The 17,887-nt window shown below is 38.6% G+C and overlaps 1 protein-coding gene across 9 annotated transcripts in view; it reads left to right on the plus strand.

The window, feature by feature from the left end:
* The window catches only part of LOC124136358 (prestin-like), a 110,200-nt gene that overhangs the window by 84,138 nt on the left and 8,175 nt on the right, over window positions 1-17,887 (plus strand). For all 9 annotated transcript variants that reach the window (XR_006861351.2, XM_046502279.2, XM_046502278.2 and 6 more), the window contains exons 3-15: window positions 5,667-5,777; window positions 6,292-6,563; window positions 7,012-7,176; window positions 10,135-10,296; window positions 11,428-11,510; window positions 12,100-12,247; window positions 12,697-12,810; window positions 13,476-13,553; window positions 13,945-14,040; window positions 14,181-14,287; window positions 15,479-15,548; window positions 16,064-16,246; window positions 17,460-17,612. Coding sequence is in view for 8 of the 9 variants with exons in the window: in XM_046502279.2 (XP_046358235.1) it covers window positions 5,667-5,777; window positions 6,292-6,563; window positions 7,012-7,176; window positions 10,135-10,296; window positions 11,428-11,510; window positions 12,100-12,247; window positions 12,697-12,810; window positions 13,476-13,553; window positions 13,945-14,040; window positions 14,181-14,287; window positions 15,479-15,548; window positions 16,064-16,246; window positions 17,460-17,612 (1,742 nt within the window). In the remaining variant the exon portion in view is untranslated. The remainder of the gene's footprint in view (window positions 1-5,666; window positions 5,778-6,291; window positions 6,564-7,011; window positions 7,177-10,134; window positions 10,297-11,427; window positions 11,511-12,099; window positions 12,248-12,696; window positions 12,811-13,475; window positions 13,554-13,944; window positions 14,041-14,180; window positions 14,288-15,478; window positions 15,549-16,063; window positions 16,247-17,459; window positions 17,613-17,887) is intronic.

Below are 17,887 nucleotides of genomic sequence, written 5' to 3' on the forward strand. Positions count from 1 at the left end.
ATATTTCTTCATTTTCAGGATTGGTGAAAGTTCATGTATGTTGTTTGGATATTACTTCGATTTGCTGTTGTTTAACGCTGCACTCAGCAATATTTCAGCTCTATGATGGCGGTCTGTAAATAATGGAGTCTTGCCCAGACAATCCAGTGATTGATATCATTAGCATCGTTCCACACATTTGGGATACGATGACAACAAGCATAGTCGTCTTTTAGGGTAAGCATGGGTTGCTGAAGACCTATTCTACCCCGGATCTTCACGGGTCTTGGATATTATTAAATCCTTTTAGGCTACAATAAATTATTTAACTGATGTAGAAATAGTTTTTTATATTTACATTATTTATTTTTTTAACTGTTCTGTAGGCATATTAACCAAACATTAAGGGTATATACATTATCTACAAAACAGTGTGAGATGGGTTGCTTGGTAGCGAGAATGAAAATCAAATAATTGCTTTGGCCTCAAACATTTATCTTAATCTGATGCCATGTCTGTCATGTACAAGCTGATCATCCCTGCACTGTTTCTACCTAACCAGTTACATCCTAATATGGTGGATTCACAGAAACTAGAAGCATTCGCATGGGGCCACCATCTTGTCCTAAAAAAAACCTACCCGTTTAGGTACTTTATTTCATTGACAGTGCAGATTCCAAAATGAAAATGAAAAATTGGTAGTGATTTCATGGAGGATGCCATCTTTTCTTTCTTAATCTATTTGATCGAGAAAGAACATTTATTTTTCCCTACATCGTCACAAGATATTTTGCCATCTGTGATGTTTTGGCAGAAAACGTATAGTGTAAAGGTTTATGTAAAAAACATATTTTTTGGTATGAAAATAGGGTTGGCAGATCATTTTGTGAGAAAAGAGAGATGCTGATTTGTTAAAAACACCTTTTTTATATAAAAATAGGGTTGGCTGAGTTTGATTTAAAAAAAATTTGGGGATGAAGATAGGGTTGACTAATGAAAATATAATGGCGGAATGGTTTTGCAATTTAATGATTTTGTTTGGAAAATGCAACTGTTACTTCTGAGGTGAGGTGAAACATTAGTTAACCTGGAAGATGAGAGCTGCGGCAGTTTGACAGTGATGGCCGACGTTCGTTATAGCAGTCGTCATGAGAATCAGGTGCTGTTGTTTGTCACAGGTGTTCCCGTCAGTTTACCTAAGTGTACATCACTAGGCACACCATCAGCCATACATGTAATGGTGGAAGGTGGTTGCCAGAAGAAAAAGTCTGAGTGGAATAAGAGCATATGTCATTAATAAATAAATACACCTATATTAAGAATATAAGAACCTGTCATATTGTGGAACTACTCTGACAGCCACAAGGAGATTGCTGTCTATAGTGGAACATTCCCTAGTTATTTTTTCCACTTGAGTGAACTTTTGCAATGTGTGTTTTTTGTGTCTTTTATACATTTCTTCCCTGTCTAGTCAAGATATTGTCTACAATATTTCAGATCCCTTTACGTGTTACGTTTATCATTGTAAATGCCCAACCAAGGCCATAAGCCATCAATAAATTCAAAACAAAATTTAATTTAATTTATTCATCTGTATTTTTGATGGATAAAATAAATCCTATCATTTGATAAAGCCAAAATGTCCAACACTATGTGTTTGTAGGGCATCTGATGTGAGGCAATTTAATTAATTTGTGAAAAGATATGGATCAGTATTACAAAAATCATAGAGTGTATCTGAATGCATCATTGCATCATTCGATATACACTTAGTCACTACTGTATTCAACATAATACCTGCCCCGCTCTAATAAGCGCCCACGGCGATAGTTGCTAATATATTGGCTTGTGAACAATCCCAATTGGCACCCTTCCGATTGATCACTGTACACAAGACTTATTTTTTTCGTGTATAATGCGCACTCGTGTGTTATATGCACCCTTAATTATGGGCAATTAAATTCTGGAAAAATATATCTGTCGTACATAAACATTTCAGGCTGTCAGCATAAACCACGAAATTTACCTTTCAACTTTTTCACCAAAATAATATTCTAATAAGAGCCCCCTGTTTCTAATTTTGAGAGCGCCCTGGGCGCTTATTACGTGGAATACGGTATGTATAGTCCCAGTTCAGTTTGTTGTGTGTTGCACAGCAGTAATCCAGGGATGGAAATTGACTCAAAAAACAAACAGGCCCTCAGGGCTGGTGGGATGTTTGTTCTGCTTGCCCTGTTAAAGGTTACTTGTCCTTATGAAATAAGAAGACTTTCAAATTTCAATCTTTAAAGACTCTGGTTGTGCTAAATGTCAAGTGCTGTGATTTGATGGGGGAATAGAAGGGAAAATAGATAACTTACAGCATGTGTGAACAAGATGTACAGGCCTTACAGTCAGGGAGAATTAAACTTTTATTAGGTCGAGGTAATTTCTACTAGCCTGAGGCCTACAGGTGAGCATTAATTTCCACCCCTGTGAATGGAAGTAGAATTTGACCTACTGTTGCCCTACTGTTGTCCTCCTATTGCCCTATTGTTCTACTATCGCCTTTCTATTGTCCTACTATTGCCCTACTATTGCCCTTCTATTGTCCTAGTATTTCCCTACTGTTGTTCTCCTGTTGCCCTATTGTTCTACTATCGCCTTTCTATTGTCCTACTATTGCCCTACTATTGCCCTTCTATTGTCCTAGTATTTCCCTACTGTTGTTCTCCTGTTGCCTTATTGTCCTACTATCGCCCTTCTATTGTCCTACTATTGCCCGATTATCACCCTTCTATAGCCCTACTATTGTTCTACTATCGCCCTTTTATTGTCCTACTATTGCCCTACTATCGTGCTTCTATTGTCCTACTATTTCCCTTTTATTGTCCTACTATAGCCCTACTATTTCCCTACTGTTGTTGTATTCTTTCCCTAATATTGTCCTACTGTAGCCTTGCTATTTGCCTACTATTGCCCTACTATAGCCCTACTATTGTTTTTTTCTGTTTTCCTATTGTCCTACTATTTCCCTACTATTGGCCTACTATAGCCCTACAATTGTCCTCCTTGTTGCCCTACTATTTCCCTACTATTGTCCTACTATTATCCTACTATAGCCCTACAATTGTCCTCCTTGTTGCCCTATTGTCCTACTATTTCCCTACTATTGTCCTACTATAGCCCAACAATTGTCCTCCTTGTTGCCCTGTTGTCCTACTATTTCCCTATGCCATACTATTGTCCTACTATTTCCCTACTATTGTCCTCCTGCTGCCCTATTGTCCTACTATTTCCCTACTATGCCATACTATTGTCCTACTATTTCCCTACTATTGTCCTCCTGTTGCTCTATTGTCCTACTATTTCCCTACTATTGTCCAACAATAGCCCTACTATGGTCCTACTATAGCCCTATTGACCTGTTATTGCCCTACTATAGCCATATTGTCCTACTACAGGCCTCAAAGTTGCAACTAAAACGGTCGCCAATGCAACCTAAATTTCAATTTGTCTACTGTCTAAAATTCAGAGGTAGCCAAATGACTACCCTGAAAATATCTTGTGGCGACTTAATTCTATTAGACTAAAAAAAACAACATGTCTGCCATTAATTGTACTCGCAAATAATTTCCTCCTAAAGTCAACAATGAACCGAAATGCATAAATATTAATGTAATTAGTATTTTATTTTAGTTGATAGTTTATTGGATAAGCAAGGATATACCTATATAATCTAGAAACATAAATTCCATCATTGTTATTGTCATCCCTACTATTGTCCTACTGTAGCCCTACTATTGCCCTACTATTGTCCTACTATTGTCCTACAACTAGTAACAGAATGTCAATCACCAATCTGCTTTCTATCCAAGACCGCCACCAAAAGATGATGTAAATATTTCACAATTCAATATCAGCAAGAACCTGTGTCTTGTCATGGACTGCATGTGACAATGTTAGTTCACAGTAACATAATTAGATCCTGTACATGAATTACACCATTATTCAAGAACTTTAGACGTTAACATACTTAATAAAATCCCCCATTCAAACTCTGCCTGACATTTTCCATGTTCCAGCTGACGCCATCGTTCTTTGTAATATTAAAATGGACGTGTGGGGTAAGACAGGAATACGTGCACAAATAATGATGTTGTATTAAGACAATTAGATGTGTAGTACAAACAGGCTCAGTCTCCCTGGCCCTTCTGCGTCGCTTATGAGGTCATGAAAATGTTAACGACACAAGTCATGACATGGGTAAGATGTGAGGTATTCGTGATGGTATTTAGTTATGGTAGGTTAATGTTATAGTATATTTTGCTTGAAATAAGATTGTTTCTGCTTTAAAACAGACAAGGAAGCATATCAAGTCCAGTATCTATGTAATCATTATAAATGCCCACAAGAAAGACCGAAAATTTACATGACAGTCAATACTTTCTTGTGTATATTGCAGATTATTGACAGAAAACAGCAATGTAGAAGGGAAATATAATTGCGTAGTAACTATTATCGAAAACATTTATTTACGACAGTTGAACTAAATTTGTTCCCTTCCACTCGATGTCAGACAACAAATTTAACTAATTGTGAATGGTTTTAATAAACACCCCCTTTGTCAGTTTTCCAAGGTTAAAGGGGGCTTATTACGGTGAATACGGTATTTTCTTTGTGAAAGAAGTTTATTGAAATCTTTTTGGGTGTAAACATGTCAGGGGAAGTGTTGGTGTCAGGTTTCATCAGAGGATAGTGTCATGTACATGGGGATTTCTCACTTTTAATGGTGACAGGAGAAGAGGTCACCACGAATTACATGTTACTTGTTACAATATTATTCCATGTAAAATGACAGAGTATTTTTATGTTGTAGTGTTGTACGACTAACAGGCAAGGGCTTTACAGTATGATTTTGAGATGATTGTATATCATATTGGCGTAGTTGTAGATTTATTACCTGGGTACCTTCAGCACTATTGCCTTGCCTAACCAGTAGGCTTAGGTACCAGTACTTGCTGTGCAGAGTTGCTTCCCTTAGCTGTGTCAGGGTCTTGTGTTGACTGGGCTCATGTCTACCTTAACTAGTAGACAGGCCGATTTATCGCAGGCTGTGATTGGACAAAATTAAACATAGCATTGATTGGTCCCCGTAACAAATGGAAACAAAATAGCAGACTACGTGAAGTTTGTTTGAGTCTCTTGACAAAATTAACATTAGCTGAGAAGTTTGTTGTAATTATTTTTACACCAAACAAACTTTCGAGGTGAACGCATGTCTCCATGTTTATTTACGCTCATAATTAATAACCATCTGGAGGTTATACATGTGCACCTGTAACCAGATATGGAACCGATTTGTACCATTTTTGGGGCCACCTGAGTCCTCATGGGCTAAAAGCACTAAGCTTGTGTTGCATACCAACAGTGGAACCAGTTTAGGTCTGCTTGTTCGAATCCTATTAATGACTCCATGTTTATCCTTGGTTAGATGCAGTGTGTAGACACAAACATTTTTTGATCACTCAAACTTTGGTTTCTGCTGCTTGCTGGCCTGACGCACCGTGATTTAAATTGGACCCGGGATTTATGTTATGCTCTCTTTAAAATTTGTATTCTCCTATGATATACATCAATATTATTGTTGTTGATGTTGTGTAATTTGTTTGTTTGAATATATGTAATAATATTGGCTCTTCTTCCAGGCATGGCGTACGGCCAACTGTCAACATTACCGCCCGTCTTCGGTCTATATGTCTCCTTCTTCCCAGTTTTCATCTACTTCCTGTTCGGAACATCGAAACATATATCTATAGGTAAGTTTTGTGCTATGATAGTAAAATATTGTTTAAGCAGTTTTTAAAATAAAGAACGAAAGTCAAGGAAATCCTGTATGAGGACATCACTTTCCTCCAACTTTGAAATCCTATATGAGGACATCACTTTTCTCCCACTTTGTAATCCTAAATGGGGACATCACTTTCCTCTCACTTTGAAATCCTTAATGAGGACATCACTTTCCTCCCACATCAAGCTGACAAATGCTACAATGATGTACATGTATAACTGAAATACAATTCAAGGAGGCACTGAACCAAAATCACTTTCTCAAATCCTATACCAGCAAACCTCAAAGACCTTACCCTTTAATTTTTAGCATTTTTAGCATATCAAAGTAAGATTTTGAAAGTTTGAATGCTGTAGAGAGTTTTTCCTTCTGTTGAAGCCAAGTAGTTTACTAATCTGCTCCTGATGCTGAAAACTTGAATTCCCAAGGTGGATGCAGTGCAAGCAGAATGAAAAATTCCCTTAATTCTCCTTGTTTTCCAGGCACATTTGCTGTTGTGAGTTTAATGGTAGGATCTGTAGTGGACAAGGGCATGACAGCGAGAGGCTTCACCACAGAACAGTTAGAAGCAGCAAACAAAAAGGATATTACAACGTTAGCACCGGTGCTGTTTAATGTGTCCGGCGACAACCTGACCTTCAGCAATGGCACCAATGGCACCGACACTGGTGGAGACGAAGTGATGGATGCCCTCATACTCAGCACCAAACTCAAGCTGGCCATGGCTGTCACATTTGGAATCGGATGTATTCAAGTGAGTTAAACTTGTCACAGAAAACTGGAAACCAAGAATCATTTAGCAGATTTATGAAAAAATTCCTCCTCGGATTTTTCAAAATATTTATTTAAAGTATCAACCCAAAATATTTTAGTGACATCCTACTTGATCATTTTCCTAACATTTAGCTGTGTTTTTTGTGAAAAATACTTACTTATTAAAAAACATTGAGTGATCTGAATTTGGAATTTTGCACCTGAGCATTCATTTGTAGGCCTATAGGATAATCAAGTTATCTGTCTTTGCCAATGATTTTAAATCTGATGTGAGTTTTTTGGAAGGATTATATGTGATATGCAATGAAACAAAATCAGACAAGCCATTATCCATGTGTATGCATATATTCCCTGATTCACCTTTGTGGGGAAGTACTTTACATGCACTGAAGCACACACTTTCATTTGTACGATTTCTTTGTTTCCAGCTGCTGATGGGTCTGTGTCGGCTGGGCTTTGTCACAGTTTACCTGTCCGATCCCCTCGTTAGCGGTTTCACGACAGGTGCAGCATGCCATGTGTTCACAAGCCAGATAAAACATATATTCGGCGTTCAGATGGGCAGATATTATGGTCCACTCAAACTAGTTTGGGTAAGAGTTACCTCCCTTTCACAAATTTATGTCTTGTAATTCCTGACCCAATTTTCTCCCACAATATAAATTTGTCAGTTGTATAACACATGCTAGTTTCTGTGAAAAAGCTGGCACTTAATTTAATCAAAATGTAAATATTGGCCTTAAAGTCTATTGTTTGTACAACTCCAGCAATGAAAATTAATGCGTAAGAGTGTTTCTGCTCCTACGGAAATTTAAATACAATCTAACAGGTTGATTTTTATGTAGTTAAAAAAAAATCCTGAACCAACCCATATTTACCTTCACTTGTACTGAAAAAATCTTGTTTATTGATACACTTGACATTCATTTAATTATGTAAGCAGTATGTGCAGACATTTAGGTACAAATTCCTAGTTCATCATCAGAACATCCTCCTATTAAAAATGTGTCCAAAAATTGTACCTTATTCATACATTTAATGCTGTAGTGAGTGAGTGAGTGAGTTTGATTTTACGCCGCTTTTAGCAATATTCCAGCAATATCACGGCGGGGGACACCAGAAATGAGCTTCACACATTTTACCCATGTCGGGAATCGAACCAGGGTGTTCGGCGTGACGAGCGAACGCTTTAACCACCGCAGTGTGTAGACACCGCCCCTTTAATGCTGTAATTACTCTTATTCTCAAATCTAAATTTAGCAACAAGTGTATGAGATACAAAATGCTGGTTGTCTTTCATTCCAGCTCTTTCATTATGTTTTCAGGTCTAGACACCATAAGTTAAATCCAATTGTAGATTATTATAACCAGATTTGGGTAGAAAAAGATTAGTTCTTCCAGATTTTCACTGGTCTTTGACCAGTGACCATTATTGCAAAAGGTGTAAAGTGCAGTGGGCGGCCAAAAGAGCCCTTATTCTATGGCTCAATATTATTGGCCAACTTAAGCCCTTATCGTACATCCTTATCGTACATCCTTATCATACATCCTTATCATACATCCTTATCATTCATCCTTATCATATATCCTTTTCTTTAAGTACACATTATCTTTTAGTGATACTAATTAGTGAGACTCACACCATAACAAAAGTTAATTCCCTTCTTTCTTTCTAATTTTCTAAGAACACTAAAAATGACTTCAGCACAAAAATTTGCATTTTCTGAATTTACATATTCTTGCAAAAACGAATAGCTTTGAATGGACAGGAACAGTTTATGGCCTGTTCTGTGACAAGGCAGTGCATGGTACAGTGTGCCTTTTATATCTCAGAGTGAAATGTATTTCCTTATGTGTTTATACTCCAGCTGGAAACAGAAGGTGTTTATTTCGCCATCCAATGAAACTTACTGTCTTTGTCAAAGCTATTGTTCCTCCACAAAATCAGAATGCATTTCATGTTTGCCCTGAGGGCATACAAGAAACTTATACATTTATCTAGTAATCCGCAGTAGGATGAAACAAAGGGTTATTTAGACATTAAGGTTTTGGGTGTGTGAAAATTCTTTCTACATGTTTTATTTGTAGAAAGTTTGCTTTATGCTTTTTGCGAAAAAAAGGTTATTGTTTTATCTGTTTTATGTTTCTGTTTTGTATTAATGAATTCATAAAGATTATAAGGTGGATCTGTTACTGTTAGTACTAAATTTGAATTATTTATGAATATGATGATAATTTATTGAAAATTATTTATATCATAAGTTTCACATTTTGATTTTAGTGATTTGATCTATAATGTCAAATATTTGTTAAACTTATGCAGCTAATGAGAAATGAGAATTTTATGATATTTTGGGCTTTAAGGGGTTATAATAACATGTTGTACTGTTTGGTTCATGGCGATGTATATAACGGCCAAATGTTGACCTTATTAATAGGAGATGATCAGGTAACGTGTCACTATGTTTCTTTTATGTTTTGTTTTTATGTTGACGTAAAACATAACTAAAAATGTCAAGCGATACATAAAACATCTTGATGTCAAGATAAATAAACCACTAACCTGCTGGTTTGTTATTTTCCCAATCATCTAAAGGGTTGATTCAGTATCACTGTGGAATTTTGTTTTGTTTTTTTGTTTGTTGTTTAACGCTCTCTTAAGCAATATTCCTGCTATATAATGGCGGTTTGTAAATAATCGAGGCAGGACAGACAATCCAGTGATTGACATCATGAGCATCGATCCACGCATTTGGGATACAATGACATGCATGAACTAAGTCAGCGAGCCTGATCACCTTATCCCGTTTGTCGCCTCTTACGACAAGCATAGTCGCTTTTTACGGCAAGCATGGGTTGCTGAAGACGTATTCTAATCTTCACGGGTCTGTAGAAAATGTAGTGAGGTGATAGTTGTACCAGCAAGTGGCATAACCTGTTATTAATTTCAGGAGATCTTTTGAAGGGCTTGCTCGCCTAAATCTTTAAATTTTACAAATTGTGTATAAAAGGAATCAGATTTGCAGGTATTTCTGGTATCATCCATCAAGATTCAGGATTATTCTGACAATGGCTTTTTAATTATATTACAGATGGTTTTTGTCCATGGTTACGTAATGGGGAAATCATGAGAATCTTTGATTACAGATGTATAATCAGTGAGCCTCGAAGGGGGAGTTGATTCTATTTCTAAAATTAACATATTCAAGTGATTACTCCGACTTAAACCATGTTATTTGGTTGATAAATATTTATTCTATAATTTTTCACAATGACTTATAATGGCATCACTAAATGCATGTTTAGAATGGCTCAGAATCAGCTGCAGCCACAATAACAGGAGGTCATCATGATGACTAGCCTGGTGTTTCAAGCATCGGTTGATGACCCCAGAAACATGGGTTGGATTCCCCACATGATGGCCTGCTATTATATGGCTAGAATATTGCTGAATGCAGAGTCAAATACAACTCACTCTCTTTTAGATCAAACCATGTTGGTTGAATGTGGATATCTTTGTCTGCGAGTGACAGTTGTGTTCTTACCTTCAGTCATACCGAGACTTCTTCATGAACATCCCCGAGACGAATGCTGTGACGCTGATAGCCTCCATCTTATGCATCCTGCTGCTGTCGGTCGTCAAGGAGTGCATCAACAACAACCCCAAAGTGAAACCCAAACTCAAGATGCCTGTGCCTATAGAACTCATTGTGGTTCGTGACATGTCCTTCTCCATAACTTCTTAAAACAGTGCATGAGCCTGTTTAATTTAATATTGAACTGGAAGAAAGTAATTGGTGTTAACATGGAAATGTTTGTGAATGAGATGTCCTTATGCCCATAATGCCCATTGAAATATTTCATTTTCCATCGTCCACTCTTCCTTCCTTGGTTGACCATCCTTCCTTCCTTCCATCCTTCCTTCCTTCCTTGACCATCCTTCATCCATCCTTCTTTTCCTTGTACCCTATCTTCCTTCCTTCCTTGACCATCCTTCATCCATTCTTCTTTTCCTTGTACCCCACTCTTCCTTCCTACCTTGACCATCCTTCATCATTTCTTCTTTTCCTTGTACCCCACTCTTCCTTCCTTCCTTGACCATCCTTCATCCTTTCTTCTTTTCCTTGTACCCCACTCTTCCTTCCTTCCTTGACCATCCTTCATCCATTCTTCTTTTCCTTGTACCCCACTCTTCCTTCCTTCCTTGACCATCCTTCATCCATTCTTCTTTTCCTTGTACCCCACTCTTCCTTCCTTCCTTGACCATCCTTCATCCATTCTTCTTTTCCTTGTACCCCACTCTTCCTTCCTTCCTTGACCATCCTTCATCCATTCTTCTTTTCCTTGTACCCCACTCTTCCTTCCTTCCTTGACCATCCTTCATCCATTCTTCTTTTCCTTGTACCCCACTCTTCCTTCTTTCCTTGACCATCCTTCATCCATCCTTCTTTTCCTTGTACCCCACTCTTCCTTCCTTCCTTGACCATCCTTCATCCATCCTTCTTTTCCTTGTACCTCACTCTTCCTTCCTTGACCATCCTTCATCCATTCTTCTTTTCCTTGTACCCCACTCTTCCTTCCTTCCTTGACCATCCTTCATCCATCCTTCTTTTCCTTGTACACCACTCTTCCTTCCTTCCTTGACCATCCTTCATCCATCCTCCCTTCCTTCATCTATTCCTCCTTTCTTTCTACCTACACTCCACTTCCATCATGTCTTTCTTGATTGACCATTCTTCCTTCCTCCGTTTTTGCTTTCTTAATACCGCCACTCATCTTTCCTTTTTTCCTTTGTTACATCCACCCACTGACATGACTTGTTCATCCATGTATGTCTCTTGCAGGTTGTGCTTGGTACTGTGATTTCACAGTTTGCCCACCTGAATCAGAACTTTGATGTGAAGATTGTTGGTGATATTCCTGTCGGGTGAGTTATAAGCCTGCCTGGCCTACATCATCAGGTTGGGGCTCATCTAAACTCACATTCTACATGATATTAAGGGGAGATAAGACCAAGCTTGTATCTGATAAAATGAGGATCCGTTGGCCACAATGTCTGCCAAGTGTCAGTACTGCTGAAACAGGAAATTAGCTAATTATTGTTCTTTACTTTAATAATTGGTACGGTACACAGATAGCCCAGTCATCATGGTCACAAAGGAACAGCAATATGCTGTGCAGAGTTGCATCCCTTTGATGTGACATGATCCTATGATCATGGGTTCAAATACCAGATTCACCCTGATTATGACCTTGGTTTGTGAGCAAAGATCTTCAAAGACCTGCATCATGTCTTAATTCCCATATTAAGCTGACATGTCATGACATACAGCAATAATCTCACTCACATAAACAATATCATCCCAACTGCATGGATAGATGCTCATGATTTTAATCACTGGATTTACAGACCTCCATCATATAGCTGGAAAATTGCTGAGTGCGACATTAAACAACAAAAAAACATGAACTTGTATTTATTAAAATATATTTGAATTTGAGTTTGTGAATTTCAGCATCCCTGCCCCCAAGGCCCAACAGTTTGAGTATCTTCCTGACGTTATCAGCGATGCAGTAGCCGTGGGAATTGTTGCCTTCGCCATCTCCGTGTCAATGGCAAAGATTCTAGCAAAGAAACATGACTATGATGTCGATTCTAATCAGGTACGGTGTGCAACAAATCTTCCCACTTCCGGCATGATATTGCTGGAATATTGCAGATGTGTGACTTTTAAATTGGGCTAGAAAACATCTCTGTAAAGCTGGTCTTACTGTCTAGCTGAAAGTTCTAGTCAAGTGACTGAGTGAGTGAGTGAGTATGGTTTTACGCCGCTTGTTGTCATTTTATTTTCATTTCGTGGTTTTTTAGAAAGTTTACGCTAAGTAGAAAACCGACTATTTGCTGTACACTGATTTTGACTGATATACATGTAAATGTGTTATTAATGATGCTTGTGAAAGTCTAAGAACCACCACAAACATCAGACAAATGTATAGTACCAAGCAGCCAAGCAGCTTCACCGTTGATCAGCATAATGGTCGCAAAATACATTTTGGTTGAGACAGTAAGGATATGCTGAGAGTTGTGATCCAATGATATATTTCTGCTCTAGGAGTTGCTGGCATACGGCATCGTCAACATCTTCAGCTCCTTCTTCTCCTCCTTCTGCGCATCAGCCTCACTCTCACGTAGCTTGGTGCAGGAGGGGGTCGGAGGTCGCACACAGGTACGTGCAACAGTTATCTCCCTTGGTTAGTAGGGATATTGAAATTGCTGAATTGGTGATATCCTTGTGTCATTAACTGTCAGTTCTGGCAGGGATTTGTTACCAAGTGTTACCCTTCATGAAGTGAAGATATTGCTATAGATAGTTGCTATTACTTTTGAGTGACGTTATTATAACATTGGAGGGTGTGACAGCTGGGAAGATAGAAGGATATTTTAGTCAGTGATTTTGCTTGCAGTCAATCTGGTAAATTGTATGACAGTTGTGTTTTTTACCTATATTTGACCTCATGAATTTTTAACTCAGGTGCACATGCTAATGCAAATCTACCTGAGAATCCCCATGGTTTGTTTGTTTGTTCTTTTGTTTTTTGTTTTTTGTTTGACTCCACACTCCAGTGGTTGACATCATGAGCATCTAGCTACACAATTGAGATACAATGACATGCATCAACAAAGTCAGCGAGTCTGACCACCTGATCTTGTTAGTTGCCTCTTATAAACATAGTCGCCTCTTACGACAAGTATGAGTTGCTGAAGACCACTTCTAACCAGAATCTTCACTGGTCATCTCCCCATGGGGTGGACCAGCCTAGGTTGCTGGGGACCTATTCTACCCCGGGTGTATGAGAACTTACCAGATGTAGAGTGTGTTTTGTTTTGCAGGTGGCAGGGTTGTTCTCCAGTGCTCTCCTTCTCATCGTGCTACTGCTGGTGGGGCCATACTTTGCCTCCCTCCCTAACGTAAGTACAGTATACTGTAACAAGAAATATAAAATTTTCCATAAATTTAAAATTAATATTCCAGGAAAATATTACCCAAATTGCAAATGTCATGTATCATCATTTGATGTGATTATATATTGATATTATTGCCTTATATATTAAAGGTTCATGTCACAGGAAAATATGATGATTTTGAAAATTGCTAATGTTGTGTTGTACCTTGTTTAGATTCAACATCACCAATTTGAAAGATTTTGATAAAGTAATCATTTAGATATTATATTAATTACTGCAATCATTAGAAATGTGGAAGAAAAACTGGGTAAAAATTAATAAAAGATCTTCTTTTTTTTGTAAATTCAGAAACAGACAACTTAAAATGTTTCAATACTCTTCTCTGCATTTTCAGTGTGTGCTCGCTGCTATTATCATTGTCGCTCTGAAGGGAATGTTCAAGCAGTTCCTGGAGCTGAAACGATTGTGGAAAATATCCCTTGTAGATTTTGTAAGTATATTTAATGCAAAATTCTCTTAAAATATTTCAGATTTCATCTAAACATCATCATATTGGTTTTTGTACATCTCTAAGTAATGCTAATCAAAGCCTTCAGTCTCTGATTCTCAGTGTTTCTCCATCTTCTGCAGCTGGTGTGGTTAGTGACGTGGACTGCTACTGTTCTCCTGGATGTTGATCTTGGTCTCGGCGTCGGCGTGGGATTTGCTCTCCTCACCGTGATTGTCAGGTCTCAGAGGTCAGTACCAGCTTCCGTAAAGTTGACTGAGTGAGTGAGTTGGGTTTAACGCCATTTGTAACAGTATCCCAGTTATATCATGGTGTCTCAGCTTAATGTGGGAGGAAAGCCTGAAGTGATGCAGGTCTCAGATGTTTACCACTGTGGTAAAAACTACAAGCATGGGTATGGTGCTGACAACCCTAGAAACATAATCAGAGCGAACCAGGATTAGAACCCATAATTAAATGTTCCTGGCATGCCTAAGGGACGCAACTCTGCACAGTGGATTGCGGCGCCTTAGACGACACACATGCACCCACAGTAGAGTTGAATACCACTGGGTTATTGGTTACTCCGGGGGCAGAGCTGTGTCCCTTAATCGTGCCAGAAACCTACGATTCTGGGTTCGAATCCCGGTCTGCCCTTATTATATTTCTATATTTGTCCCCCAAACCCATGCTCCAAAGACTTGCATAAATTTTGCTTTTCTCCTACATCAAGCTTGGGTGTCTTGATATAACTTCAATACAATACGAAGTGGTGTTAAAACCTAACTCACTCAATCACTTATTACTTCTCCATTTAAACATTCTAACAATGAAACACGACGGAGAGTGGAAGCTCACTGGTTTGATCCCCTGGCTGTGTCACACCAAAAGACGTTAAGAGATGTGACTTGTTGTTACCCTGCCTGGCTTTAAGAGGATGGAACAAGGACTGTTGGCTTGGAGTCAGTATACTGTGTCTGAGTGGTGCCTCCATGTTTAAACTGCATCATGGTATTTCAGTGGACTAGCAGTATAAAACTGGGATGAGTAGACACTCACACACACATGCTATAGCAGTTCAATAATCTTAAATGCGATGTCAAATATTTCACCTCACCATATCAGCTTGTATTGCATGTTGAGTGAGTGAGTATGGTTTTACGCTGCTTTTAGCAATATTGCAGCAATATCAGGGCAGGGGACACCAGAAATGGGCTTCACACATTGTACCCATGTCAGGAATCGAACCTGGGTCCTCGGCGACACGTTATTGCATGTTGAGTGTTGTAGTGTTGTCGTGTAGTGTTGTAGTGTTGAAGTGTTGTAGTGTTGTAGTGTTGTAGTGTAGTGTTGTAGTGTTGAAGTGTTGTAGTGTTGTAGTGTTGAAGTGTTGAAGTGTTGTAGTGTGTAGTGTTCTAGTTGTGTCTCTGATTGTTTGCAGGCCGTACGCATGTCTGATGGGTCATGTGCCAGGCACGGATCTCTACAGGGATATCAAGGCCTACAAAGCTGTAAGTAGCAACGATGATGGCAAAGTTTGCTTTAAGTCCCTCAAATCCCACTTTGTTCTTTTAGCTTTGTTTTTTTAGCATCTAAAGTTATTATGAATATCAACATAACAATTCATGGATGTCCATATACCCCCTAGGGGATTCCTGGTTAAAATAGGTCCCCACCTACTTATAGATCAGGTGGTCATAATATCAATCACTGGATCGCTGGCCTAGGTCTAGACTGGAAATGGACACAAGAACATGGACACAAAACCATAGACACAAAACCATAGAACATAGTCCCCCTCGAAAATGGATTCTATTTTCTTCACAGTACAGTGAACCCTATTATTCTTGCCTCCAGATGTACAGAAACCAACCCACTGGACCATGCATCATTGCTTGGAACTACAAAGATATTCAAAGGGAAATAACTCTGTTGCCTTGTTTCACTTTTCGTTTGTTGATCTCTTCCATGACAAGTCAAAGCCACTTTTTATCAAACCAGTTATAAAACAGAATTTTCTCTCCAGGCTAGCGAAATCTCGGGAATCAAGATCTACCGGTTCGATTCTGCACTATTCTTTGCCAACACAGAACATTTCAAACAGACCATATACAAGCTGGCAGCCGATCCCAAAGCTCTCAAGAAGATGATCAAGAAAGCCATGAAACTTCAGAAGAAGGAAGATCGCTCACAGACACAGATTGTCAAGGTAAGCCAGCAGTGGCACCATCAGTCTATGTTACACCCTATCTGTGCAACTGCCCATTGCTTGCATGGGGCAGGCCGTTTGCCCAATGCGTGCAATGAGCAATTCAGCTTGCCCAATGCACGCAACGTGCAAACAATTATCTGCAGATTGCATGCAATGAGCAATACAGCTTGCCCAATGCACGCAACGTGCAAACAATTATCTGCTCATTGCATGCAATGAGCAATACAGCTTGCCCAATGCACGCAACGTGCAAACAATTATCTGCAGATTGCATGCAATGGGCAAAAGTTGTGAATGTAAAATAATTCTTCAAATATTTCACAATATGGGCAACCAGTTTGCTCATTTCACACAATGGGCAGGTAATTGTTCTGCCCAAAGCATGCAATTGTAATTGGTATTGTTTTACATGTTTTGTTTTCAACAATGTGAGTTGATATAATTCATGTAATGTTTTTCATATCAAAGATAAAACTATTTGTGCCGCAATTGCATTAGTTTAACCTTTTGAAAATAATATACCATCAGAATGTTTGTTAAAAATAAGAGAAAACATAACTAGTTGTCACAGCCTTTACTATTGCTTCGGGGATGATTAAGGGAAACAGTGCATTTAGGTGAAAGGTGAACTTGTGTATGTTATCTAAACACCTCTCAAAGATGGAGAAACTTATTGTAACTAAATGTAATACAATGAAGACCTTTTAAAAGGATAACTTGTTTCATTCATTCAGGTAAATTGATATCAAAACTACATACTGTATGTCAATTATACATAACCCAAATACATAGGAAAATACTCTGCAGAACTCCACAACGACAACAATGATTTCAACACTGATCTCATATTAATTTTAAACGCAAATTTGTCGAATCAACAAAATCTGTCTGGGTTTCCAAAAAAGATGGGCGGAAGGGTGGCCCAGTTGTCTAAGGCGCCGGGATATGCTGTGCAGAGTTGCATCCCTTGGGCATGCCACAAACCTATGATTGTGTATTTGTCAGCACCATACCTGTGCTCATGGGTTTCACCAGAGTGGTACTGCATCACTTTGTGCTTTCCTAAAAAAAAAGACAATGTGCAGTTGCTGAATATTACACTAGTGAAGGGCATGGGATGTAGACTGTTAAAACTTGCTTGCAGAGTTGTGTCCCTTGGTTGTGTCAGAATGCCTCGGATGTCTATATTTCACAACTGTGATATTTGCAGGAAACGACCAACAATTCTACAGATGTTCATTTGCGGATTTCATCAGAAAACATCAGTACAATTCCACTGAGAGGCTCGGAAGTCCACACAGTGATCATTGACTGTTCCACGATGAGCTACGTGGACTCGGTTGGTGTAAAGGTTCTAGGACAGGTAGGCGGTGCTGCAGTGTCTTGGAAACGGTGATGGCTGTATTGTCATGTTATGGTTACCTCACATGTATGGAGATTTTTAGCTGTGTGTGATTTTGTAGTTAAATATAATATACTGATGGAAGTGAATATGGGAATATTTAGTTTTAGACACAGTGAAATGATTTATGCTATCATGGGTTACCAGCCTGTCTACCATATACGTGTTGGAACAATGCACTCAAACACATCTCAGGATTTGATTCTGACATGTGTTGAATTTGTATGTGCACTATT

The sequence above is a fragment of the Haliotis rufescens genome, unplaced genomic scaffold, assembly GCF_023055435.1.
Source record: "Haliotis rufescens isolate VD_foot unplaced genomic scaffold, xgHalRufe1.0.p SCAF_22, whole genome shotgun sequence".
Lineage (NCBI taxonomy): Eukaryota > Metazoa > Mollusca > Gastropoda > Lepetellida > Haliotidae > Haliotis > Haliotis rufescens.